The 27600-nt window shown below is 39.7% G+C and overlaps 1 protein-coding gene across 1 annotated transcript in view; it reads right to left on the reverse strand.

The window, feature by feature from the left end:
* The window catches only part of SHC3 (SHC adaptor protein 3), a 168006-nt gene that overhangs the window by 92209 nt on the left and 48197 nt on the right, over positions 1-27600 (reverse strand). The window contains exon 2 of the mRNA XM_025359904.1: positions 11309-11379. Within this exon, the coding sequence (XP_025215689.1) occupies positions 11309-11379 (71 nt within the window). The remainder of the gene's footprint in view (positions 1-11308; positions 11380-27600) is intronic.

Below are 27600 nucleotides of genomic sequence, written 5' to 3' on the forward strand. Positions count from 1 at the left end.
ATATATATATATATATATATATATATATATATATATATATATATATTTAATTTGCCAATATGGGGAATTACACTGATTTTTTTAAATGTTGACTTGAAGTTACAATCCTTGGAGAACCCCAACAGGGTATAATGCATTATTTTCTTTTTGACATATTGCTTGATCCAATTTGTTTATATATTGTTAGCATTTGTGTCTAGGTTCATAAGTTTTCTTTTCTTGTAATGCCTTTGTCTGGTTTGGGTATCAGGATAATACTGCCTCAAAAATAAACTGGAAAGTGTTTCCTCCTATGTCCTGGAAAAGATTGTGGAGAATTGATGTTATTTTTTCCTTAAATGTTTGATAGCATTCACCAGTGGTACTGGTCCTGGAGTTTTCTCTCTGAAAAATTTTATACAATCATTTAATTTATTTAACAGATATAGGCCTATTCAGATTATCTATTTTTTCTTTAGCAAACATTGGTAATCATATCTTTCAAAGAATTTGTTCCTTTCATCTAAGTTGTCAAATTCATTAGCATCAAGTTTTCCCTTATTATTCTCTCAGTGTCTACAGCATCTGTAAGGATGACGGCCTCTCCTTTGTTCCTGATATTGGTCATTTGAATTTCTCTCTCTCTTTTTAATCTGTCTAACTAGCAGTTTATCAGTGGCATTGATCTTTTTAAAAACCATCTTTGGTTTTCAATATTTCCTCAATCTTTTTTCAGATTCCCAATTTATTCATTTCCAATGCTCTTCAAATGACCTAAGGGACAATAAAACTTAGGAAAAAAATAGATGGTAATGACTCTGGATCAAGAAATGATTCTGTATATTCAGACTCTGAATTTGAAGAAAATTTTAGCAATACCTTTTTTATATTGCTTATATTTTCCTTTTAAGAGATGTACAAGTGATGGCCGGGTGCGGTGGCTCACACCTGTAACCCCAGCACTTTGGGAGGTCCAGATGGGTGGATCACGAGGTTAGGAGATCGAGACCATCCTGGCTAATACGGTGAAACCCTGTCTCTACTTAAAATTACAAAAAATTAGCCGGGCGTGGTGGCGGGTGCCTGTAGTCCCAGCTACTCGGGAGGCTGAGGCAGGAGAATGGCATGAACCTGAGAGGCAGAGCTTGCAGTGAGCCAAGATTGCACCACTGCACTCCAGCCTGGGCGACAGAGCGAGACTCTGTCTCAAAAAAAAAAAGAAAAAAAGAAAAAAAGAAAAAACTAAGTGATGTACAAGTTATAATGATATGTCTGTGTCTGTAATAACCCCAAATAGCATTTTCAATATATATATAGACTGATTCTAAGTGATATGAAAGTGTTGTGTCATATTTTAATTGGCAGTGTTTCTTTTTTTAGTGGTTATAAAATAATGAAGTATTTAACAGCAGATGATACAGTACGTCCTCACTTAATGTCATGTATAGGTTTTTGGAAACTTTGGCTTGAAGCAAAACTATGCACAGCAAAGTCATTTCATTATACCATTGGTGAGAAAAAAATATTGGTTTTGTTATACGCCATTTCACTTAAGGTTGCGGTTTCTAAAAACCCATTGATAATGTTAAGTGAGGACTTCCTGTCTTTAAAAGTAGATGAAAAATGGTCTGTGTCTTTAAAAATTCAATATGATGTGCAATGAAATCAAAGTCTAGATGAATACGGACATAGTGGCCTTGTAGCTCAGGACAAAAGTAAATCCATCTGTGGCTGAATATTTATCCTGGAAGGTGATGGTAGGGCATGGACTGTGGACCAAGAGAATGGACAGCAGGCATTCAGTGTGGAGGATACACTGAATGGGAGTTGGGAGGAATGTTTGGAAAGGTGTGCTGCAGCCAGGCAAGTGGAACTTAACATTGAATGCTAAGTTAAGAATATTTTCATTGTGTTCAGCAAAGAATAGATAAGCAACAATGTTTAATAGGGAGTCATATGTTTGAGGTACATTAACCTATTGGCAGGAACAAAGGAAACTGAAGGAGAGAGAGACAGGAAAAAGAGAGAAATGACAAGGCAGCTTCTGAGGGAGAATCAACAGGTATTCGTAATAGAACAGGGAGAAAGATGAGATGAAACCAACTCCAAGCTTTTGAGTTTGGGAAACCATGTGGATTGCAGTTACAAGAAGAATTCAGAGATGGGAGCCAAGCCTGACTCCAGTAATAGAAGAGAATCGGGGAAGTTACGAGAAGTAATGTTGCAGAGCCAGGACTCAGGACTCAGCAGCTGCTTGGCTGTCTCCAAAAAGACATGTCCAGCAGGCTAGGCTACTATAACCCAGGCCTGGACCTCGAGAGAAAATTCAGATGTGAAGATAGAGATCTGTGACTTACATACCTGAAAGTGTTGTTTGAAGCAATGAGATTATCAATATGGAGAGGATAAAATAAAAATGAGAATATCAGTATTTGTCAACATGTTTGAGCCCTTGCATTTCCTAGGCAGCATGTTAAATGCTTTTCAGACATTAGCTCAATTAATTCTCAGCCCTATGATGGAGGTGCCATTGTGATTTCCATTTTAAAGATGGGGGGACTGAAAAACAGAGGACTTAAGTCACGTGCACAAGGTCATATTGCTGGAAAGCTGTGGACCCTAGAGGAAAACCCAGACAGTCAGACTCTAAACCTACTACCAGAGGCTGCCTCTGTCAGGAACAAAGGGATCCCTATGGAATGATATGTTTGGGAGATAAGTGAACTCAGAGGAAGAGACAGAAAAGGAGCAGTCAGAGAGGTACATTGTGACACAAATGTGCTTCTGGCATGAGGATTATAAAAATGCTCCATGCCAGATGGTTCTCAAGGAGAGTAGGGGAATGAACACCACGGATGCATTTTATGGATTCTATTTAAACCATTCTCAGTCACCAAGTCATCTATGTTCTCCATTTTTAAAATTTCTGGATGAGTGGGATCAATTGAAAAAAAATAAACAGAATCGTTTTCAAAGCTGTGGTTTCATAGACGGTAGTTGCAAATGGTTCTAAAGTTAAAAATAGAACTCTAAAACACCGGTTCTCAAACTGGGGTATCTGGATGGGCAGCATGAGCAACCCCTGAAAACTTGCTGGAAATTCACCTTCTCACACCTCTGACCTACTGAATCACAAAACTCTGTGGGGTCAGCTCAACAATCTGTGTTGTAACTAACTCTGCAGGTGATTTTGATGTACGTATGCTCCAGTCTGAGAACCACTATTCTAGAAAATGAAATGATTTAAGTATGTGTAGCAAATCTTTGAGGGCCCTGTCCCAAGTCAGAGTGCCCACAGAACACAGCCCAGCCCCGTGGCCCCTCTGCAACCAACCTGACAGATTCTTAAAGGAATTTGTGCCGCAGTGGAGCCCACATTAGGTGAGGAGTACTTTCCCTCTGCTGTGATGACAGAGACCTTCTGTAGTTTGCTGTCACCACCTCGACCTAGGTAGCACCTTGGGGGTCTCCCATTTCCTCCTCACACCAAGCCCATCCTTCCTCAGGTTATCTATTTTCTCACCCACCAATCCCACCTTTCCCCACCCCATCCCACCCTTCATTTGCTATTTGAGGTAGTGAATGCCTTATCTTTTCTATAAATTATTCATATTCAATTTTGAAAGAAGATTTCCATGTTGTTACATATCCTTTTACTATTTGGGGAAATTCAACTAAGAGTTTCTGAAGCACAGAAAGGAGGGGCGTCACCGTGCCTGGGATGAGCACAGTCAGGTGAACACAGGCAGTGCAGTCTTCACAGAGGCCACACTGCCCCCACAGCTGACCCTTCTCCTTACATGCACTTGCCCGCTGCATCCCAGCCGACTGCAACTGCCTCTCACAGACTCTACCCTTACACTCGTTTTCTTTGTACCCTGCTCAAGACCATCTCACCATGGAGGTCAGCAAATGCATCTTGATGGTCTTGTAATTAGCGTGTAATTTCCGTCCTCCAAATGATGCCCCTCTGTACTTGTGGGGTTTGCCAGTCCTCCTGCTGTTCTGAAGGATGCAAGCCCCCTTACTCAAGCAGCAATATAACTGCTACTCCTGACTTTAGTCTCTGGGTTCAGACTGTTCTAGCTCAAATCTTGACTTTGCCTTTTCCTAGCTATCTGGTCTTAGACAATTTGCATAAACTTTCTGATCCTGTATCCTCATCCCCCAAATACATACAATCTGCCTCCCAAGGTTACTGAGAAAAGACCACACATACCCTCATCGCTATCTGAAATTACTGTGCTGAACTATATAAAATTGCTGATATTTGGATCATTTCATCTATAAAAATGGCATGTTCATGTGGTTCACCTTGATATCCTACTTAGGTATATGTTTGTGTATTTCCCTCTCCCCACAACAGAAGGTAAGCACTTACTTAGTGTTTTATCTTCAATATCTAAACAGTGACTAGACACGGTAAGTGCTTGCTGTTGAATGTATGAATGACACTTTAGTGCAGTGTCTGGAGCAGGGTAAGTATTCCATTCTAGTGTCATCCTCATCCTCATCATTAGAATTAGTAAAGCAGGAACACAGAATGAAATACTAGATAATATGAGCTCAAGTGAAAATTAATGCCACATCACCACATATTTTCAATAACTTCAGCTTGTTGCATCAAACCAATCTTTCTCTTCAGTTAGAGAAAACACCCCGGATTGAATTGGTTGATATTAATAATAGCAATACCAATCAGCAATTGAAATTATTATACACAGAATTTTATCAGGAGTGAGTAGCAAAAGGAGATTCATGGTAATAACCCCATGCAGATTTATTGAACATCTACTATGTGCCAGGTGCGGCCCCAGCACTTTCAGGTCTCATTTCTATGTCTCTCAACAAGCCTTGAAGCGCGGGTGTCATTCTCTGGATGAGGACCCCAGCCCTAGAGAGGTCAATCTCATTGGTGGAATGAGTGTCTCTGCCGAGTGTCAGTGTGGGCTAGTACCCAGGAACCCTTTCCTCACCCCCTAGAGTAGGAAGCTTACCCTACATCAACAGGCTCTGCTCCAAGTGGTCAGGAGTTTGCTGTCCAAAGACTGGACCAGGCAGCTGTTCAGAGGCGCCTCAACCAAAAAATCTGATTTAGAGAGTCAGACATGGGAGCCGAATGCTCTGACACTGCATGGCTCCAGCCAGTGCTGTCGCCTGGCAGGCTGTGACACTCTGAGCTGCATGGACAGTCCCGTAAATGCTGCCATGCTCCCGGGAGTGCCTGCACCTGGTCTCTGCCACTCCAGTGGTGGCTTCTCCAGCTTTCTCAGCCCACACAGGGCAGCCTACAGGAGCAGGGGACTGTCCTTCAATAGTGAGTGGAGGCAGTGGGTGAGCAGACATCCCAGCTTCCCCAGTTCCTACACACTTCCCCAAAGGGCCCAGCGCCCACAGCGGGACCCTGCTCCAAATGGTCCTGGGGGCGGTTCTCCCCTCCCACTGGCTGTGCCCACCCCTGCCACTGCTCCCTAGGTATCCTCCCAAATAGGCTCCTCGCACCAAGTCTCAGGGGCTGCTGGGGGAATGCAACTGAAGATACCTTTGGTCTAACCAAGAAAACGGCTTGTGGGGCCCTTCCCTGCACCACAGCTGGATCAGACATTTCCACAGTGATGTCTGTTTAACGTCACAAATGAAAATAAACTTACTAGATGCATTATGTTTGAAGGACTGAACATGAAAATAGAGCAGAATGAGGCCTGGAGGAAGCAGAGCTCCAATCCTTGTGTTTCAGGGCTCTGCTGGTGTTCTAACAGCAGGGAGCCTCGAGCCTAATGGATGCAGACTGTCTCCATGGTCCTTCGCTGAGCCCGACTCAGGTTCCTACTCTTTGGCAAGCATTAGAACTGCTGCACAGAGTTGGACTAGCTAAGGGACTGTCAGGAGTGACCACCTACAGTCCAGTCACCCTGATGGGCTGGCTGGAGAACTCGGCCCAAGTCATACATCTGCCATATTGTTGGGGGAGAAATTCACTCTGGCTTAAATGTTCCCTCCCTCCTCTGGGAAATCTCCCAGACTGGCAGGGACCCTCTTCCATGTTTCTGGGGTAGTATCCCATGCCTGTGGTGAGTTTGTGGCCCCTTGCCCTGTGACTCTGGGCTTCTTTCCTGGGTTGTGGTCCCTGAGGACTCGTAATCCCTGCGCCCCTATGTCTAATGCATTTTTGCACACAAACGCCCATGAAGGCGACACAAGGGTATGACATTATTCTAGCTGGTGTTAAAATCAGAGTAACAGTGCAGAAGTGAAGTGGAGGCATCCAGCCTGCTTTATTCCAAAGGCAGGATGCACATGCACACAGGCAAGCTGGTGTTTTCAAAAAGGACTCTAAACCAAGACAGCACCAACCCCTTCCTGCCAGGCTTCACCCCTCTGCACGTGCAGGCTGAGAGAGGCTTGACCATGAAACATGCTTAGAATAAGCACATTTAGTAAGAGCCTGTAAAGCTAAAATCCAAAAGCTAGCCATTCTGCACCACCCAAATGCACAGGGATCAGGGTTGGGGGTGGGGTGGGGTGGTGGGTAATTCACATGACTGCTCTCTGTTCTAATTCCGAGATTCAACCAGCCTCAGAGAATCTACAAAAATAGATTCACTCCTTTCCCTTTCCCTGGCACGTTTAACTTAAATCAACATTAAAGGTGTTTATTTTGCAGTGAACAAAGAATTCTGAAATATCATAATCAAGTACATGTACCACATAAATATTTCAGTCAATGATGAGCCGAATAGATCAAGGTGGTCCCATAAGATTATAATAGTGTATTTTTACTTTACCTTTCCTATGCTTAGATATGATAGATATACAAATACTTACCATTGTGTTCCAATTACCTACAGAATTCGGCACAGTCACATGCAGTGCAGGTTTGTAGTCGAGGAGCAACAGGCTGTGCCACAGAGCCCAGGTGTGCAGTAGGTTAGAGCATCTAGCCTAAGTGCACTCTATGATGTTCGCACAATGACAACATTGTCTAATGACGCATCTCTCAGAACCTATCCCTGGCCAGACACGGTGGCTCATGCCTGTAATCCCAGCACTTTGGGAGCCTGAGGCGAATGGATCACTTGAGCTCAGGAGGCCCAGCCTGGCCAACCCCACTCTACCAAAAAAAAAAAAAATACAAAAATTAGCTGGACATGGTGGCATGCACCTGTGGTCCCAGCTACTCAGGAGGCTGACGTGGGAGGATCACTTGAGCCTGGGAGGCAGAAGTTGCAGTGAGCCAAGATTGCACCAATGCATTCAAGGCTGGACGACAGGAGTGAAACATTGTCTCAAAAAATATATATACATATACATACATACACACACACACACACACACACACACATATACACCTATCCCTGATGCATAACTGAAGTCTAATTAAAGATTAATGGAAATCTAATCTATGGGTAAGATTTCTTATCAGATCCAAGGAAGCCCATGAGTTAAAGTCCACTTTGTTTTCTATACCATGTGCCAGTTGTAAAAATATCTTAGCATGGTTTATATAATGGATTTTCCAAATATGCGACCCTCAGAGTTACATCCTAGTGTTTGCAAAAATGAGAAAGTCACCCTAACACTAACAGAATGCCCTTCCTTAGCACAGAACAGCTACAGCCAATTCATGCCCACTTAGTAGAGTTCATGGTACCCACTCTCAAAGAAGAAATTATTACCACAAAATCTGAACAAAAAAATATTCAGATCCCACTGCCCTGCATATGGGAATACACATCATTCAACTGGGCAGGTGTAATGGAACCTTCAAAGCATTCCTCAACTTCTGACATTCTCTGTGGTTCCAAGGACGCCTGACCTTACCTGCCCTTCTTCCTCAATGTCCATCTTCCACTCCACACAGCTTCTCTCAGCCTAGGCCAGGTCCTGGGGATAGGAAATTCTCTACAAACAACACAAATATCTTGTTAGTAAATTCAGTCTGTCTTAATACTACACAATATGCATTGTTTCCATCCCCAAATGAACTTGTGATTAAATGTCCATGCAACACAGAAATGTCTGAAGAGAGAGGTAGAGGGGTCGCAGAGGATGCATGGGTGAAGGAGGTCCCTCCCTCGGGTTATGATACCCAGCATGCAGTCTGGTTGGCCCCTCCCTTTCAGGAAGTTCAACGAGGATGCACACCCAGGCTCATGCACACAGAATACATACATAGAGTTGGGATGGAATGCACATGGATAAGGATGCTCAGAGACATGATGGAATGGAAGGATTGTGTGGCGAAAGTTTTTACCTTGGGCTTCTGTTTTCTGAGAGTATTTATAGAATGTTGGAAGCCAGAAGTGACTTGAGAGCTGAGTTTTCCCAAGCCTTCCAAGCGAACTCTTAGAAGAGAAGACAGGGTGGACAGAGTTGCAAAGCTGTGCTGAGGTCTTGTCTGGCCTGCTGTCCTTCAAGGTGAAGATGAAACCCACTGTGCAGAGGGCTGGCAAGCAGACCACCACCACGCATGCCAGGTTATGATTCTCACCAACATCTTCAGGCATCTCCAGGCTCCTGCTCCCTTCTTCATCTCACCAGGGCTTGTTTGCCCTTTTGTTCAGACTCAAAGCTCTACTGAATGCTTAACACTTTCATACCAAGATCACATGGTTACTCAGCCAACTTCTAAGCAAAGTCTCTCCCATGAAACATCCAACAGAAAAATATGTAATTTCATAGCATTCAGTCCACTCATGTACTGATGGCTGATCCGCATGTTCCTTCATTTATACCTATGCCTCATTGTTTTTTTAAGATAAGCAGGCAACACTCTGAACTGCAATACACACACACTGACATCAGTGATAAATGTCTCCTCAGAACCCAGCCAGTACACTGAAAAAGAACCAAAAGGAAATACCTTTCCAAAAGAAAGACATTTTCCTTTCACAAGTTTAATTTGGCTTTCAAACTAAGAAGATTTTATGCATATTCCTGGGGAGTTTTCAAAACACCTCAATTCTGAAGTAGAGTTCTCACATTTTTGTATACAAAGTAAAATATTGGGAGTGAAGTTCAGCTGCAGGGACAAAATTTTAAATTAAACAGATAAATAGGGACTAATTATCTGCTTATAAAATATTTTTAAATAAAAGTTGTGACTGGAGTGCCTTTAGAAACCAGTTTTCCTGGTGCTGCCTGTATAATATAACCTAATTAGGACATTAGATTTCCCTATAAACTATAAACTTCCAAGAATTTCTTTAGTATATAAAGTAAACCATGGTAGTGGAGTTTAATCACAGGTACATTTAACACTTAGTTACCATGGAGACCTTAAAAGCTCCACAGTGTGCTACATTTACAAGACATTGCTGTGTATTCTTCAACTGGATGCAAAGGGTTTCATTCTGAAGTTGATTTGTCAAATTGTTTCCTTTGAGTGACCTCTAGCTATTAGCTAAAGAAAGAAACATGTCACCTGCTAAAAATGATGAAAGAGACAGAAAGCATCATGGAGACAAGCAAATGTCGCTTTCAAGAAATCTAATAAAACCCAAGACAATTCTGGCACAACTAGAATTCAACACCAAGTTTCTTAAGTACAAGAATCATGCTTCATTTGCCCCATTATGCTCCTTCACCTTCCCAAAAATCTAAATGGAATGGGATTGAAGAAAGACATCAAAACCTCCAAACCCAACAATGTCTGTTCCAACTGCTTTTTTCTACAATGTTATTATTACTTCTGCCCATTTGGGTTGTACCCCAGAGAGTCCCAGGAGTTGTATCCTCATCAACGAGCAAACTGGAATTATTCACTTGTTCCCCCACCCCACGACTACCTCAAGGAGCAGGACTTGTTCTGTGTCCCTCAAATGCCCCTCAATCATTTATGAATACACCTTTCTCCAACACTGAGAGGCCTAGCAAAGCAGGACAGCCACATTGTCCAGTGTGTTGTGTGTGCACAATCAGTAGTAGATGCTTAATAATTACATCAGGAGAACTAAAATGGCATGAAATCACCTCAGAAATCCTAGCATCTAGAAAGGGAACCTGGTAGGAATGGTTGACAGTTCTCTCCCAATTAACTGTCATTCCTTTAAAAACAACCACCACACAGGAGAACATGACCAATTTCACACAGTTCCCATATTCCTCCAGTCACTGGCACAGTGCTCTGCCCACCATGATGCCACTGGCATGCCTTTTCATGGGTAAGATGAATAAATGACTAAGAAAACACTCAGGTTTCTCTTTTAACCACAGTGCTCTCTATTCAATATACCACTCCATTGTCTTTGAAATTTTCATAAACTATTTTCTACAAATATGTGGAAGTGGCTTTCTTCCTTCATGTAGATTACTGATGTTGGTACGTGCATAACCTGTGTGTCTCAAGGCACTTAGGAAAGAGAGAAAAAAAAACAACATTAACTCTTTGACCATGAATTTCTTCAGTGAGGAGAAAGAGGTATTATTATGGTACTTACAACAGAATTGAGGTGTGTATGTTTCTCAGCAGCTAATGACTACAACCAGTTGCTTTCTGAAGCTCAATCTTTAGACTTGGCTTGCTAATCCAAACGTATGCAATAGAATGATTTGAATAAAGTAAATATGAGGCATTTTTCTGAGGTCACTATTTAAATTAAGCTACTGCATAAGTGCCAAAGCAACCTAAGCTCCTTGACCACAGAAATGTAGCAGTTTCACAGACTCTGTCCTAGCTTTCCAGTTCTCCTCTTCAAGCTGGCTTGAAACTGGCATTTTTCTAAAGGTGTAAGCTCTACTAGAAGCTATACTAGAGTATAAAATTTTATTTTTAAAAATGCTTAAATATTGCCCCCCAAGAAGCTTTCATTCTACTTGGTGGTGGAGAATATATAAAACCTGTTCAAAGTCACAGACACCTTAAAGAATTGGTCTGCTTACTGAATGACCTACTCCCATGGCTGTTTCTGCTTCCAATTCTATGCATCTTACTCTCTGTGTATACTGTTGGAAAGTCTTTCTTGACATCTTGATTTTCTTTTTTAAAAAGTACATGGTTCAGTACATTTTAAAATACCAATCTTGTGTTACAGTTTCACACATTAAAGAAACAAACATAAATACTCAGCTGCTCCATATGTCTGCAGCTAAATTATAAAAAGAGCGTGCAAGGGCAGAGTGTCCTTCAAGGTACTGTGGTTGAGAGATATACATCACAAACATGGACGAACAAGCCCATGTCTTGAGATGAGAACAGTCCTGACTCACTGTCACCAGTAACCAACCCTCCAAGGGCTGGTCTTTTCCTCTAAAAATGTTTCAGCTGTTAACCTCTGAAATCCTTCCTTCTGAAGTAAAATCACAGGAGTCCATTTTCAAGAGAGCTTACCTGGTAATTTGTGTTCTTGTACTGAAGTCAAGAGACCTCATTGAGCGCAGAACTTCAATGCACCCCAAGTACTGCAAGGGGAAAAAATGTAAATCGTGAGCCCTGAGAGCTGAGATAAAGAGACAACTCCTAACTACACAAGGGCATTTTGGGGAGCCATATATATTTCTTAAATCACATTTTAACTTTAAACTCTAGGGTGAGGCTTTGTTTTTGTTTCTATAAAAGCAATAACTCACAGCCACAAGAAAATATCGTGAGTGGTTAGATTGGCACTACACTGGATTTTTCTAAAATTAGTATTAGTATTTTCATCTTATTTGGATGTACACTTTTTAAAGCTTTTATGGAAGTATAACTTATATGCTGTGAAATCCAAGGATCTTAAATGTTTAATTCAATGATTGTTTAAACATACATTTGCCATGAAACTACCACCCAGACCTCAACATTGCATTTCTAGTCTTTTATGAGGCTTCTACAGGTTTACAATTTTTAGAGAAAGAATGAAAACATGATATGACCAACATTTTCATCAACATTAAATGTCATTATCTAATAAACATATTTTGGGTTCTATGAACTATAGATTACCCTCAAAGGTGATTTACTTTGGTTTATCAGAAGGCTCTCTTCTGCATGATCATAAATTTTTAGAAGCTCAGATTTATACATCTAAATGTATAGCTAAATTTTGATCAGTTTCACACAAGAAAATGTACATGTGTAAGTATATGGACATAACTAAAGTTATGGATAAAGAACTAGATCCAATATTTATGTTCCAAAGCCCTTGGGGCGTTTGAAGATACAGATGTTTTAGATAAATGCCTTAGATTTAGCAGGAGGAGATTTCATGGTATGGTACAGAAAAAACTGCATTTGAATTATTTAGAAAATGTGAATTGGAGGCTGGCTTTGTCATATCTTCTCATAAAATTTTAAAAAATATCTGAGCCTGTCTGCACACCCATAAATGTGATTATTACTCCCACCATTGCACCAGTACCAATATCACTAGTCACTAAGATATGTGAAGACCACAACAAACTTTGCAGACTCAGGGGATTACCATACCTAACACCATTAAGAGTTATATGACTACCACAACAAACATTATCATGGAATTACTTGAATACCTCAACCACCGTGGCTGCGTTAAGAGAATACCACTACCAAGGCAGATATTTGAATAGCACCACCACCATCACAGTTATGTGAATTCCATGACCAATGTCATAGAGAAATATGAATTAGGCTACCATCAACATTGCAGAGTTATGTGATTACAACAACCAACATCACGAGTTCATGTGAATAATAGGACCAATGTCACAGAGTTATGTGAATACCACCAGCATCAAAGCCACAGAATTATCCAAATACCAGAGCCACCATTGCAGAGTTACGTGAAAACCATGACCTATGTCACAAAGTTATATGAATACCACAACTGACAACAGAGTTATCTGAATACCATGAACATCAATATCATAGAATTATGGGAATACCACCACCACCATGCTGTTCCAGAATTATGAGAATTATGAAAATACCACAAAAAAAAAAAACCAACGTGGCAGAGTTACACGAATACCACCACTATCATTGTGGAATTATGTAAATATGCCAATGCCATAGAGTTATTTGAGAACTATGAACAATTCAGAGTTATGTTAACACTATCATCACCATTACAGAGTTGTGTAAATACCTGCCCCACCACGGATGTATACAGTCAGCCCTACATGTGTGCAGGTCCCACATTCACAGATTCAACAAACTGTGGATTGAAAATAGAAAGAAAAACAATAAAAGCAATGCAAATAAACAATATAGTAACAACTATTTACATAGCATTTATATTAGGTATCATAAATAATCTAGAGAGGATTCAAAGTATAAAGGAGGCTATGCACAGCCTACTATAACATATTATATAAGGGATCTGAGCATCTATGGATTTTGGTATCCTACAGGGTCCTGAAACCACTCCATGGATGCTAGGGGATGAGAATATTTATATAAATAACATGACTAGAGTCACAGAATTATGCAAACACTCCATCCATTATCACAGAGTTAAGTGAAAACTATGACCAATGTTGCAGAGTTATATAAATACCACCACCATTGTTGCAGTTATGATTTGCAACCTCATCCAACATTACATGTTTATAAGAATACCACCAGCAGTAACACCGCAGTTACGTGCATATAATCCCCACCACTATCATAAAATTAGGTGAATACCACTACCACTGATGTTGCAGCATGATGTGAATGCCACATTCAACATGACAGAGCTATGCAAATAGGCAACCAATGATACAGTTATGGGAATATCACCCACACTACCATCACAGGATTATGGGAATAGCACAACCAAGTTGCAGGGCTATTTGAATACCATGACTAACATCACAGTTATATGAATATCATGACCACCAGAGTAGAGTACCACCTCCATCAACTTCACAGAATATATGAATAACATGACTGACATCTCAGAGTTAGATGAGTATTGCCTCCTCTGTCATTGCAGAGTCATGTCAATGCCACCACTAATAACCTCACAGATTTATTAGAATGACACAGCCAATTTTGCAGAGTTATCCATATACGACCATGACCGATACCACAGAATACTGTGAATACCACCATGACCAACACCACAGAGCTACATGAATACCACCAATGAAAATGATGCAAAATTATGTGAATCCCATAACCTGCAATGGAGTTATATTGACACCATGTTCACTGTCAGAGATATTATAAATACCACAACCGCCAATGCTGCAAAATTGCATGACTATCATGGCAAATGTCGTGGGTTCATGTGAATACCACTGCCACCAATAGAGAATTATGTATATACCATCATCAGCAATGTCACAGTGACATGTGAATATCACCAGCAGCACCAATGCATAATTATGTTAACACCATGATCATCTCAGAGTTGCATGCACATCATTGTGAACAGCACAATGCACGTCAACCCTACTACTACCAACATTGCAGAGTCACGCAAATACCAGGACCACTTTCAAAAGATTGTGTGAACACCATGAGTAATGTCATTGAGTTATATGACCACCAGCAACAACACTGTAGTGTCACATGAACAGCAATGACAATGTCACAGATTTACCTGAATACAACCGCCACTCTTGCACTTAGAGTAACACAACCACCACCACCATCACAGAACTATGTGAAGACAATGATCAGTATCACAGTTATGTGAACAGCACCATAAATATTGCAGAAATATGTAAATACTACCAACACCAACATCACAGTGTTAGGCAAGTACCACAATTAATTTCACAATTATGTGACTATCAGCAGCAGAACCATAGCACAGTTATGTGTGTACCACCATCAATGTTGCAAAATTACATGATACTGTGGTGAAGGTTGCAATATGGGACTATTAGGACAAATTTCACAGTTATGTGAATCCCACCATCAACTCCAATATTGCAGTCATGTAAATACCACAACCATGAGTGCAGAATTACATAAACATCACCAACAACAATGTCACCATGTTATGAGACTAACACTACCACAGTGTTGCACAATCATGTCAATGCCACAGCAAATGTTGCAGAGTTATGTGAACACCATGACAAACTTTGCAGTCTGTGACCACCATCATGGTGTTATGTGAATACAACCAACATCACAGAGTGACGTGGATACACCTCCACCACTATCACAGAGTTACGTGAATACAACCACCACCACCACCACAGAGTTTATGGATACTGTGGCTATTGCCACAGAGTTGTGTGGATACCACAACCAAAGCTGCAGAAATATGTGAATACCACCAACACCAACACCACAACATCAACAGACATAAAAACCACAACTGGCATCACAGTTATGTGAATACCATAAAAAATGATGCAAAACTGTCAATATCAACACTCAGAGTTATATGAATACCATGACCTCCCATGTCACAGTTATGTTAGCACCATAAACAATGATGCAAAACTATGTCAATACCAACACTCAGAGTTATATGAATACTATGACTTCCATGTCACAGTTATGTGAATACCGTGAACAGTATCACTGAATTATGTAAATACCACCACCAACATCACAGAATTATGTGAATACCTCCATCAACGTCACAAAGTGAAATGAATACCATCAACAACATGGCAGAATTATGTGGATACCATGACAATACTGCAGTTATATAAGTGCCACCGACACTGTAACAGAGAGATGTTTGTACCACATCCACCAGCACAGAATCATGGGAATGCCACTGTCACCACTAATCACATCAATAACAATAAGCATTGCAGAGCTATGTAAATATGACCATAATCAACATCACAGATTTTTGGGATAATGCCCTGCTCCTCTGTCATAAGGTCATGTTAGGATCACAACTGAGGTTGCAGATTTATGTAAATATCACAATGTAGATATTGAAAAGTGATGTGGTTACCACCCACTAACACATAGTCAGAGAATTATGTAAAGACCACCACTTCTTTTACAGAGTTATGTATAGCCTGGGCCTAATTTCTTGGAGTTATATTACCACCAGCACCACCTTTGCAGTGAATGTGAATACTAGCACCAATGTCACAGACCTGAATTGCCCTCTCAAGGGTGTGCAGCAATTTGTCCTCTCAGCACCCGTGCATAAGCAAGCACAGTGGTCTCTGTCCTTCCCAAGACTGCAGTGTCAATCTTTTGAATCTTTGCCAAGGATAAGCAAAAGTAACTCATTCTGTTTTAGTTTGCATTTCCCTCAAATCTAATAAGGTGATTTTTCTCACATGCTTATTAGCCATTTGCATTTCTTTTTCTGTTATTTGGTTGTTCATATCTTTCTGCCCAGTTTTCAATTCAGTTATTTATGTTTTTCTTTTAGATTAATTGATGTTAACTTCTTATTCAATCATTTTTCTTTTGGTGGCATCTACATTTTATCTGACAAAAATTACTGCTTTCAGTTGTTAGAGGTATTTTGGGAAAAAAGAAAATTATGACTGTAGGTAATTACTATAATCATAGATGTTGGTTGTTTTCTAGATGGCTTCTGAGAGTCTTGTTTTGCTTAAGAAGGTCTTCCTGACCTTAAGTTCTTACTAATATTCTTTTCACCTTTATTTTAATAATATTTATCATTTATGCATTCGTTTGTTTATTTAATGTTTTTCATTTAGCTTTTCAATTCATTTGAAATGCATTGGTCTACATAGGATACAGGAAGAGTTATGATATTTAGCTGCCAGATGGACTGTCACTCATGTTCATACCACTTATATAATAAGTCATCCATTTCTTCCTGAACTAAGGTACCAACTTGGCAGTATATTAAATTCCTATTTCTGTGTAGATGTTTACCTGAATTCTATTCTGTTTGTCAACTGCTGTCCCCTGTATGTATTTTTTCTTAAGAGATTTAAAATCATTTTGTGAAGTTTCCTTACTCCTCAAAAATGATTTAGATTCTTATTGAAATGTCATATTATAGCCTATACTTTTCTTCTACAGTGTATTCCAAAGCACTTTTTTTTTCAAGCATTGGTCACCACTGGGAGTGAGAGTTTAATTTTTTTCCATTCCATCTCTACCTACTTTTTTTTTTTTTTCTTTTTTTTTTTTTTTGCTAACAGAGACAAAAATCTATTGACTTAGGGTAAAAAGAGAAAACTCAAGCAGTGGGCTCCCAAGATGTACAAAACTGGATTATGAAAGCTGAACAATGGAGCCCAGAAAATCTCCTAGTGCCAAAACGACTGAAACACAAATGGAAATGTAAAGTGTTAGAGTTTAGATCCATCTGCCTCATAGGAATTCCAGAAAAAGAAAATTTTAAAAAGAAGAAAATAAATATTAAAATATCAGAAAACAAAATGTTTAGAGACAGGGGTGGTCACATTTTCATGGCTCCCAGGAGAAATGTGAAGAAAGATGCACTCATAGAACACAGTAGCCTTATTTCAGGACACACAGATAAAGAGAGAAACATTCTAAAAGTTTTCCAGGAGTAGGAAAAAAAAAAAAAAGACAGGTTACTTAAAAAGGTAGGAGGCGTGGAATAATGTTAGTGTTCTATTTCAGCACCAAATACATGAAGACAAATAACATAATCAAAAGTCTGAAGAATAGAAATATTGAGCCAAGAATCTTATATGCACCCAAACTAGCATCCCAGTAGGAGGGCAAGGCGAGGACTCAGAAAGTTAACCACCCACAGACACTCTGAAGGAATTATTCCAGAAAAACAATGAATACAAGGAAGAGGAGGATGTGGGCTGCAAGAAACAATGACGATAAAAGAATCAGTAAAAGTTGCAGATACACCTTATGCCTTAATAATTATTGATGCGTAACTTTAAACATGTATTTTTTACAATGATCAGAAACTAGTATCTCAGGAGATCTAAATATGGTAGGTAAGGGAATGATGGCAAGGATAGGTAGGAGAAGAAAAGGTAAAGCATGCCAAGGGCTGTTCAGTTTTGCAGAGGTAGATCCAGAACTGATTAGTTCTAGGTAGCAGTAAAAAATTATGTTTATATATGTGTGTAAAAATTTATATACCACTGTAAAAATAAGAATAGAATAAGAGACCTTCAAACTACTACAAAACAAAAGAAAAAATAGCCCAGCCAGTAAAAAGAAGGGATACAAATAGAATATGCACAGATGAAAGGCAAAGATAAATTATAAACGTCAGCAATAGTTCCCAATACCTCAGTAATCACAATAACCATAAATGCATCAAACCTGTCAATTAAAAGTCAAAGCCCTTATTTAACGTATGGGTTAAATAAAGTGATGAAAAAAAGACAAAGGAAATACTAAATACATAAAACATTCTATATCAGACAAATGCTAGCAAAAGAAAACGGGTTTAATGTGGGGAAATACCTTGTTTACAATAGCAAGAAAGAAAAAACATAAAATGAATTTAATGAGAAATGTACAAAATCAAATAGAAGAAAACTTTAATGAAAGATGAATAAATAAAAGAAAACATGCTTATGTGGAAAGACATGCTATGCTTCCTGGATTGGAAGATTCAATTGGAAACATGCCAATTCTTCCCCAGATTAATCTATAATTTAACTATGATAACAATTAAGTTCCAACAGCACTTTTCCCCCAGAACTTGGGAAAATAATTCTAAAGTATATGTAATGAAAGATGATCCTTAAGAACACAAAGAAATTTCTGAAGAAGATAAAAAGGAACTTGTGAAAACAATGTGGGAACAGGTAAGTCATATAAGGAATTAGAAGACAGTCTAGGAGAAAGAGCACACAGGTCCATGGGAACCATTGAAAAAAAGATGAGCCATAAGGCAATGCTGTGATTAGCTAGTACATTAAGAAGAGAATCCATGGAGCAGCCCAGCCTAGCCCAGCGCCACTGTGCAAGGTTGTGTAAGGCGTGTGTTAATGTGGTGCAGAATGGGACATTCTCCCCGCATGTCCAGCATACCCCATACACAAATATAAAGGCTAAAATGGTTAAAGAGCCAAACCTAAGAAACAAGATATAAAAGCGTTATAAGAAACTAGAGAATAATATTTTTATAACAAGACCCAAAACTCAAAGGCCATAAGTGAACTCATGAAAATCAATAGTTTTTGTAAAACAAAACAAATGACATAGGTAGCATGAAAAGGCAAGTAAAAGATTGAGAAAAATGTAATAAATTGAACAAAAACTTTAATATCCAGGGTACTCAAAGAGTTTCTGTGAGTCATTAAGTCAGTTCATCAACTCCATAGAAAAAAATAGGCAAAGGGTACAAAAAGGAAATTCACAGAAGAAAGGCAATTGGCCAATATACATCTGTAAAGACTAGTAATCTGAGAAATTAAAATTAACGCTGAAAAAGATACAATTTTTCACCCAGCAGAATGGTCAAATTTGGTTAGAACACAGGAAAATGTGCCTTCTCACATATTCTTCGAGCAAATGTACTTTGATGAGGCCTTCTTGGAAGACTATTTGGAAGTATCTATGGATATACAAGAGATGCACTTGCCCTTTGACCCACTAACTTTATTTGTAGAACTCTATTCATGTGTACATGCATAAAACTGTAAAGATATTTGTTACTTTCTTTCCTATACAGAGTGAGATTTTAGAATCTGGGCCACAATTCCAAGAGACACAATCTAGAATGCCATAACCCCAAATGCTGAAATCCCAGAAAGATCAAAATCCCAAAGATACAATTTTGGAAAAAAATAATTATTTAAAATAAAATAAACATAACATTTATTAAAAACTAAAAATTATTTAAAATAAATTTATTTACATTTTAAAAGAGGATTTAGTTGAGAAACATAAAAACACCACTGAACACTTCATAGGCCACTAGGCCTATTGCCTATAAACTAGGCAATAATAACATACATATTTTTTGCAAGCATAAACACTTAGGTATGCTAACAACAGTTACATGGGTGTAAGTTATGGGCCTACAAATCATATTCATATTCTTAAAGCTTATATAACTGCTGTCATCTGAACTATTGTGATGGACAATCTAAGACTTTTAATGAGATCAATCAAAAACTGTGATGGGTCACTACCACATATGCAGTCACCCAAAGAACTGAGATCAAGAAATTCTTTCACCAATGCAAATGCACAAAAAGAAGGAAGTTTCAATTTTTTTTTTTTTTTTCTTGAGATGGAGTTTCACTCTTGTTGCCCTGGCTGGAGTGCAATGGTGCGATCTCAGCTCACCCCTACCTCCGCCTCCCGGGTTCAAGCGATTCTCCTGCCTAAGGCTCCCCAGTAGCTGGGATTACAGGTAATGCGCCACCATGCCCAGCTAATTTTGTATTTTTAGTAGAGATGGGGTTTCTCCATGTTGGTCAGGCTGGTCTCGAACTCCCAACCTCAGGGGATCTGCCCACCTTGGCCTCCCAAAGTGCTGGGATTACAAATGTAAGCCACTGCGCCGCCTGGAAGTTTCAATGTTTTTAAGCACACACACAATGCTTACACACAAAGTCAATGTTGTGATACTGCACTTGTGTAGAGTCAAATTTGCATGAAAATGCATAAAACGAATTCGAACTCTCTAAAAGTCTTTACACAATTTATACTTCCAATATTGGAAATGATGCAAAGATGAAATGCATAGCATGGTGAATTATAAACAAATAATGCTAACAATTTAAAGTAGTGGGGGAAAAGATTTTAAATACTTTATAAACCTAAAAAGAAAATTTGATATGAAGAAGTATATTATAAGGATAAATTATAGCAATTGCACAGAGTTAGTCCATAAGAGCTGGCCAACTTTCACTATCATTAACTATATTTGGAAGTCTTGCATCATGATAAACTACTGCTTTTTTCTTTTAGGTCATGGCTCTCCTTGGAGAATAAATTCACATTCATTTTCTCCATGGTGATGCTCTTGAAATTCTTCCATAATTGTATATACTCCAACACAAGAATTCCCTATTAAATTTTTTCATCTTCTGAGCCATGCTTCTATGTTGTTTTGGACACCTGGAAATCCATTTCACATGCACTCATATACAGACCACACATTTGGTGAAAATAATACCCAGTGATAGAACAGCCACACCATTGCATAAAAGTCCTCTTGTCCTATCATGCACATAATTACTTCTGAAGCAGTCAGTAACTTTGCAACCCTCTTCAGGCAAATGAAGCTTTAATTCACTAAAAGCTCCTGGAATGTCACTAGTTGGCAGGAATGCCAATGCAGAAAAATGATGCATTTTTAAAATTTTCATCATTGCCATATCATGTGGCCAATCCACTCATCTGAATTGTCTACCAAATGCATTGGGCTGAATTGAAAAGAACAACCTTTATTAGTAATAACTTGAAATTCACTTTTATAAGGCTTGACAACACCTATTTCCAAATCTACCATTATGGCTTAGGGATTTAATTAAATGTTGGGGATTTTAGACCAAATGCAACAATTTTTAAAACGATGCACACTTAGATTCTCCAAAAGACACCAGTACTTCCTCCACATTCTATTAGTTAAAGCAAGTCACGAGGTTAGCCAGATTCATGGGGAGGGGGGCCACCTAAGGGTACGAACCTGAGAAGACTTGGCTCACTGAGTCAACCTTTGGAGACAAGTGGGCAGAGAGGAGACTTGGAGGGAGCAGGTGCTGCTAGGGTGGGGAGTCAGGTAGGGGAGTAGGAATTGTGGGAAGGAGGACTTTTACCTCTAAATCTTCTGTTACCAAGGGATGGGCTTGCTTCCCGATCAGCATAGAAACCAATACTATGGCACCAGCTTTTGTGAAAAGAAAGGCTTTATGGCAAGTCAACTGAAAAGGAGACAGGAGGCAAGGCTCAAATCTGACTCTCCAAACTGGGAGTGGTCATGCTTTTATGGCATTGCTAACTAGTCCCAGGTGATGCCAATGAAGCCGATCTGCCAGGTGGGTGATGTTACCAATTAGGAGTTTGAAGCTTTTCCCCACTGCACATGCCTGGGCTACGTGATACAATTTTGGCTCTGCACCGTCGCTAACAACTTAAGCAATGGTTAATCAGCTTCAGCTGGTTCTGTGGTTATACTTCTGTTTTGTTTAAACACGTTGTAACAAGAATGTGTTTACTAATTACTTGCACAACTTCAAATAGTAAAAAAATTAAAAATATTTTCCACCAAAAAAGACCATGCTTAATAAAATTAGACCTCCATAGTGTGATCAGAATTGCTCACAAAACAACCAATGGATATCTGGTGACTACAATTTGAAGCCATCTGGAACCTCCCTCCTCAATGATCCTCTTGAGGGTCATCTCATTCTGATGAAGGATGGAAGAGGGAAGGGGAGGCAGTGAGACCAGCCAGCTTTCTTCCTCTGACAAGTCTCAGGTGGGCTTGTCCATGTTCATCATTTAAATTCTTCCTCCTGGCTTCAGGAATTGGTCAGGGATGGGTGTGTGATCCCAGCCAAGCCAGTGTGTCAAGATCTGGGGGTGTCGCTAGAACTGCCTGGAGCACCGACTGCTTTTTGTTTTTGACAAAGTCAAACCCAGCTTCAGAGAGCTACACATCATTCCATCCCCCTGTTTCTCAGCCACCAAACTTTCCTGACCAGAGGAGGTTAGAAGAATTCATGGATCATTAACCCTGGTGACTTCTACCTTCAGTGACTATTAGAGCCATCTTCTGAAATCCATTTGGAATTATGGTGTGCCCAGACCTGTTGTTTCCAAGCAGGGCCCATAAATGGGAATGTTATCCATGCTAGATCTGATGGAAAATCTATTATAATGTGAACATTTTATTGTTATTATGCTGACTAATTTGCCTTTTAGGCATCTGGTACTGGGCAAAAAGGAGTCTCTTAAATGACTTTAAAATATTTAAGCAATCATTCAATTGTAGCTAATAATAATAGAAGCATTTGTTTCCTAATTACATATAAAAACTCCTGCATTGCCAACAAACATATGAAAAAAAAAAGCTCATCGTCACTGGTCATCAGAGAAATGCAAATCAAAACCACAATGAGATACCATCTCATGCCAGTTAGAATGGTGATCATTTAAAAGTCTGGAAACAACAGATGCTGGCAAGAATGTGGAGAAATAGGAACACTTTTACACTGTTGGTGGGAGTGTAAATTAATTCAACCATTGTGGAAGAGTGTGGCGATTCCTCAAGGCTCTAGAACCAGAAATACAATTTGACCTAGCAATCCCATTACTAGGTATATACCCAAAGAATTATGAATCATTCTACTATAAAGACACATTAACACATATGTTTATTGCAGCAATATTTACAATAGCAAAGACTTGGAACCAACACAAATGCCCATCAATGATACACTGGATAAAGAAAATGTGGCATATGTACACCATGGAATACCATGCAGCCATAAAAAAGAATGAGCTTATGTCCTTTACATGGACATGGATGAAGCTGGAAACCACCATCCTCAGCAAACTAACACAGGAACAAACCAAACACCACATGTTCTCACTCATAAGTGGGAGTCGAACAATGAGAACACATAGACATAGGGAGGGGAACATCACACACCGGGGCCTTCAGCGGGTGAGGGGAAGGGGAGCGAGAGCATTAGGATAAATACCTGATGCATGTGGGGCTTAAACCTAGATGACAGGTAGATAGGTGCAGCAAACCACCATGGCACATGTCTACTTATGTAACAAAACCTGCACATTCAGCACATGTATCGCAGAACTTAAAGTAAAATAAATAAGAAATCTGAAAAAAGGACAAAAATATCTCCCGCATCACTCAATTAAACGTGCATCTGCACCTGTTAGGATGTTCTGGTAGGGAGGAACTAAATCTTGCATTGCATTCAAAGACCTTAGAATTTACTAGTCATGCCCGAAAAAGTCATCATGTGGGGCAGCAAAAGAAATACACAGAAGCCAGAATTAGAGATTAACTGCTGGGATTCAAGAAAGGGTACCATGGAACAACATACATGGGAGCTGTGGGTCTGCAGCAGTGGGTCTCCAAGTGCTCAGGCCAGTAGCATCAACATCAAACAGAGCTTGTTAGGAACACAAATCCCAAACCTGCAAGCTTTCCAGGAAATTCTGATGTCCAGTCAGGTGTGAAATCTATCTGTATGAGACATCTAAATTTCTGAGCTTGCTTTGTCTTGTCAGTGTTGTGTTCAGGCCAGATAAGTTCAAATCTTGGTTCTTTAATTGTTTAATATTAGTTTTTTTTTTCAATTAAGTCTCCTTGAACCTCATTTTTCTTAAATGAGAACAGTGATGACGGTATCTGCTTTCTGGATTTACTGTAAGTCTAAGTATCTCACACAGCTCCTGGCACACCATATTGTCAGAGGCGTTTGAACCAGAGCAACTCCATCTTGAATAGAAGCTGGATAAAATGAGGCTGAGACCTAAAGGGCTGTGTTCCCAGAAGGTTAAGGCATTCTTAGTCACAAGATGAGATAGGAAGTCAGCACAAGATACAAGTCATAAAGACCTTGCTAATAAAACAGGTTGCAGTAAAGAAGACCCACCAAAACCAAGATGGTGATGAGAGTGACCTCTGGTTGTCCTCACTGCTACACTCTCACCAGCGCCATGACAGTTTACAAATGCCAGACAATGTCAGGAGCTTACTTTATATGGTCTTAAAAGGGAAGGAACCCCCAGTTCCAGGAATTGCCCACCCGCTTCCCAGAAAACTCATGAATTATCTACCCCTTGCTTAGCAAATAATCAAAAAATAACCATAAAAATGGGCAACCAGTAGCTCTTGGGGCTGCTCCGCCTATGTAATAGGCATTCTTTTATTCCTTTACTTTCTTAATAAACTTGCTTTCATTTTACTCTATGGATTTGCTTCATATTATTTCTTGTGCAAGATCCAAGAACCCTTTCTTGGCGTCTGGATCGGGACCACTTTCAGGCAACATCTTTCCTGTGAACCATGGAAGGCACTATACTAAAGAGACCCCTGACCCAAAGGAAAATCATCTGCACACAACACCAATTGTCTGACTTTGGGTAAACAGAGTGCCTATACCCGGGTAAAGGATGAGATAGGGTTAGAGACCCAACTTAGAGGAGCTAGAGACTCTCCTAAGACAAAGTGGGTTAAAGGCCCCGCTTAATAAAAGGCAAGGATGAGTGACTGAACTTGGGTTCAAGGCCCAACTTAGGAAGGTTAGAGTCCTTCCTAACATTTAGTGGGTTAGAGGCCCCATTCAGTAAAGTCTCTCTCTGCTAAGAATGGATTTGGCACCACAGGATATTAACTGCTATTCTCTTTCAATTAATCTGCCTTGCACTCTTTGCTAATGGCTTGGGTGATGGGATTAAGCATGTACAAGATCATGGGACATGGGGAGCTTTTTTTTTCCCCAAAAGGGGAAACTTGAGAACTGATGGAACTGCTGGAAAAGATCCCTTCACTATGGACAAGTTGCCTCCTGAACTCTTGATTCAGCATTTCTGAGATGGGTGAGTCTTTCTCTGGTCTCCCTGGGGTCCTCACTTTCCCCACTCTGGACACAGGCAATGTTTTTCTCCCTTCCCTTTTTTTCTTTCTGTGCAAACCAGCTGAATGAATGATAAAAATCACCATTTATCTCTTCTGTAAAGTTTTGATTTATTGGAAAAAGGATTTGTGAGGTTAGTCTTAAGCTGTCGTGAATCTGTTGTAGTTTGTGCTATGAAAGAGGGGTACCTTAGTATAGAACATGGCTTAGGACCCCATCAGCCTGCTGTTCAAGATGACCCAACAAACTGATCAGTTATGTCCTTGGGAGCTTGACTCTGTAACCATGTGGTGGTACTTTCTCTTAGTCTCTGCCACCCAGGGAACAGGAATTTTGGAATTCATGTCATAGTTAGCCCTAAAAATTGTCTTAGGCAGTTAAAAGCCTTACAAGCTCAAAATTGACTGCTTTAGGCTCCTTCTGGAAAAAGCAATGGAGACTGCCCAGTGCTGTAGCTCAATAGCTAAAGGCTTTCTTTTCAAAATGGTGGCCTGGGTTCAGGGTTCAATTTCTGGCTTAAGAAATGAGTCCTTTCTAGTTTGATATCTGTGTGACCTTTGTCATTTTAAAATTCTTTTCCCCTCCATGATGAACAACTTCTGGCTTCCTTTCTTGAATTTTTCCTTTCTCTAAGCACCTGGGAGCTTACCTTTGGTACAGTTCAAAAACCAGAAATATTGGCAGTTTGGCATGGCTAAAGTCTGGTAATAAGAGATTTAAAAGAATTTTTTTGAAACAGTACTACAGTTAAGTCAGTTTAATTAAAAGTAGATATTCAAGCTCTAACAGCCTGGGGTTCCTTGAGAAAAACAGGAGGTGCCCCACATACCCTGATTTGGAAAAAAACCTCTGTTTTCCTCATGAAACCCCAGGAATTAAAAGTGGATAGATCCTTCTCAAAATCTGAGGCTCTGTTCTGTTTTGCATTGTGTTATCTGACATGTTTGACTTTGGGAGGTGTCAGAAATTACTTTCCATTATGAAGGGGCTTTGGTATGCAATAACTAGGTAGGAAATATACTTTGGGGGATAGCTAATGGCAGTCATGGGGGGATACTTGCCTCTTCACTTGTTTGTATCAGAGAAGTATGTTCTTGGTCACCTAGAAGGAATGGCAATGTCCCCACTCCACCCCCACATTGAGAAATAAAACTCCCACAGGAGATGGGCTGAGTACCTCTTTTTGGAATATAGGACCCAGTATAAAAATGGGACTCTTAATTTTTGAGATCTGTTTTGCCTTCCCACTGTGCCTGCTTATTAGGCTATAGAAATTGCATGCTTTCCTGGCCCTGTTCCTCCAAGGACTCCACCCTGAAACAAGTAATCCAATTAAGAAACTGGTAAATGAAAAATCATACAACTACTGGATCTTCTTCTGTTAGTGTATTTGTATGTGTTGTGTGTGTGATGTCTACATATGAAAGGACTTTGATTAATTGGTTTAAAAATAATAAGAGCTTAAATAAAATATTTTATCAGATAAGAAAAAAATATAATGCCTTTTGGTTCATGTGACCTTAGTAAGCTTTGAGAAATAAAGGCAGTTTTAAAGATTATTAGTAAAATTAAAATGTCTTCAAAATTTAGACATTTGGTCTAAATGACTCAGGTCAGATATTAGGTTTGCTAAATGCTTTTAAAGTCATAAACTGCTACTTTGACTTTTAAAAATTGTTCAGAACAAAAGTCAGCAGAAACTTCTGCAGACTTAAACGTCCCTGTTTGACAGCTTTGAAGAGAGTAGTGGTTCTCCCAGCATGGAGTTTGAGATCTGAGAATGGACAGACTACCTCCTCAAGTGGGTCCCTGACCCATGAGTAGCCTAACTGGGAGAAATCTCCCAGTAGGGGCCAACTGACACCTCATACAGCTGGCTGCCCCTCTGAGACTAAGCTTCCAGAGGAAGGATCAGGCAGCAACATTTGCCGTTCTGCAATATTTGCTGTTCTGCAGCCTTCCCTGGTGATACTCATGCAAACAAGGTCTGGAGTGGACCTCCAGCAAATTCCAACATACCTGCAGCTGAGGGTCCTGACTGTTAGAAGGAAAACTAACAAACAGAAAGGATATCTACTCTAAAACCCCATCTGTACATCACCATCATCAAAGAAAGACCAAAGGTAGATAAAAACCACAAAGATGGGGAGAAAACAGAGCAGAAAAGCTGAAAATTATAAAAACCAGAGCACCTCTTCTCCTCCAAAGGAATGCAGCTCCTCACCAGCAATGGAACAAAGCTGGATGGAGAATGACTTT

The sequence above is a fragment of the Theropithecus gelada genome, chromosome 15, assembly GCF_003255815.1.
Source record: "Theropithecus gelada isolate Dixy chromosome 15, Tgel_1.0, whole genome shotgun sequence".
Lineage (NCBI taxonomy): Eukaryota > Metazoa > Chordata > Mammalia > Primates > Cercopithecidae > Theropithecus > Theropithecus gelada.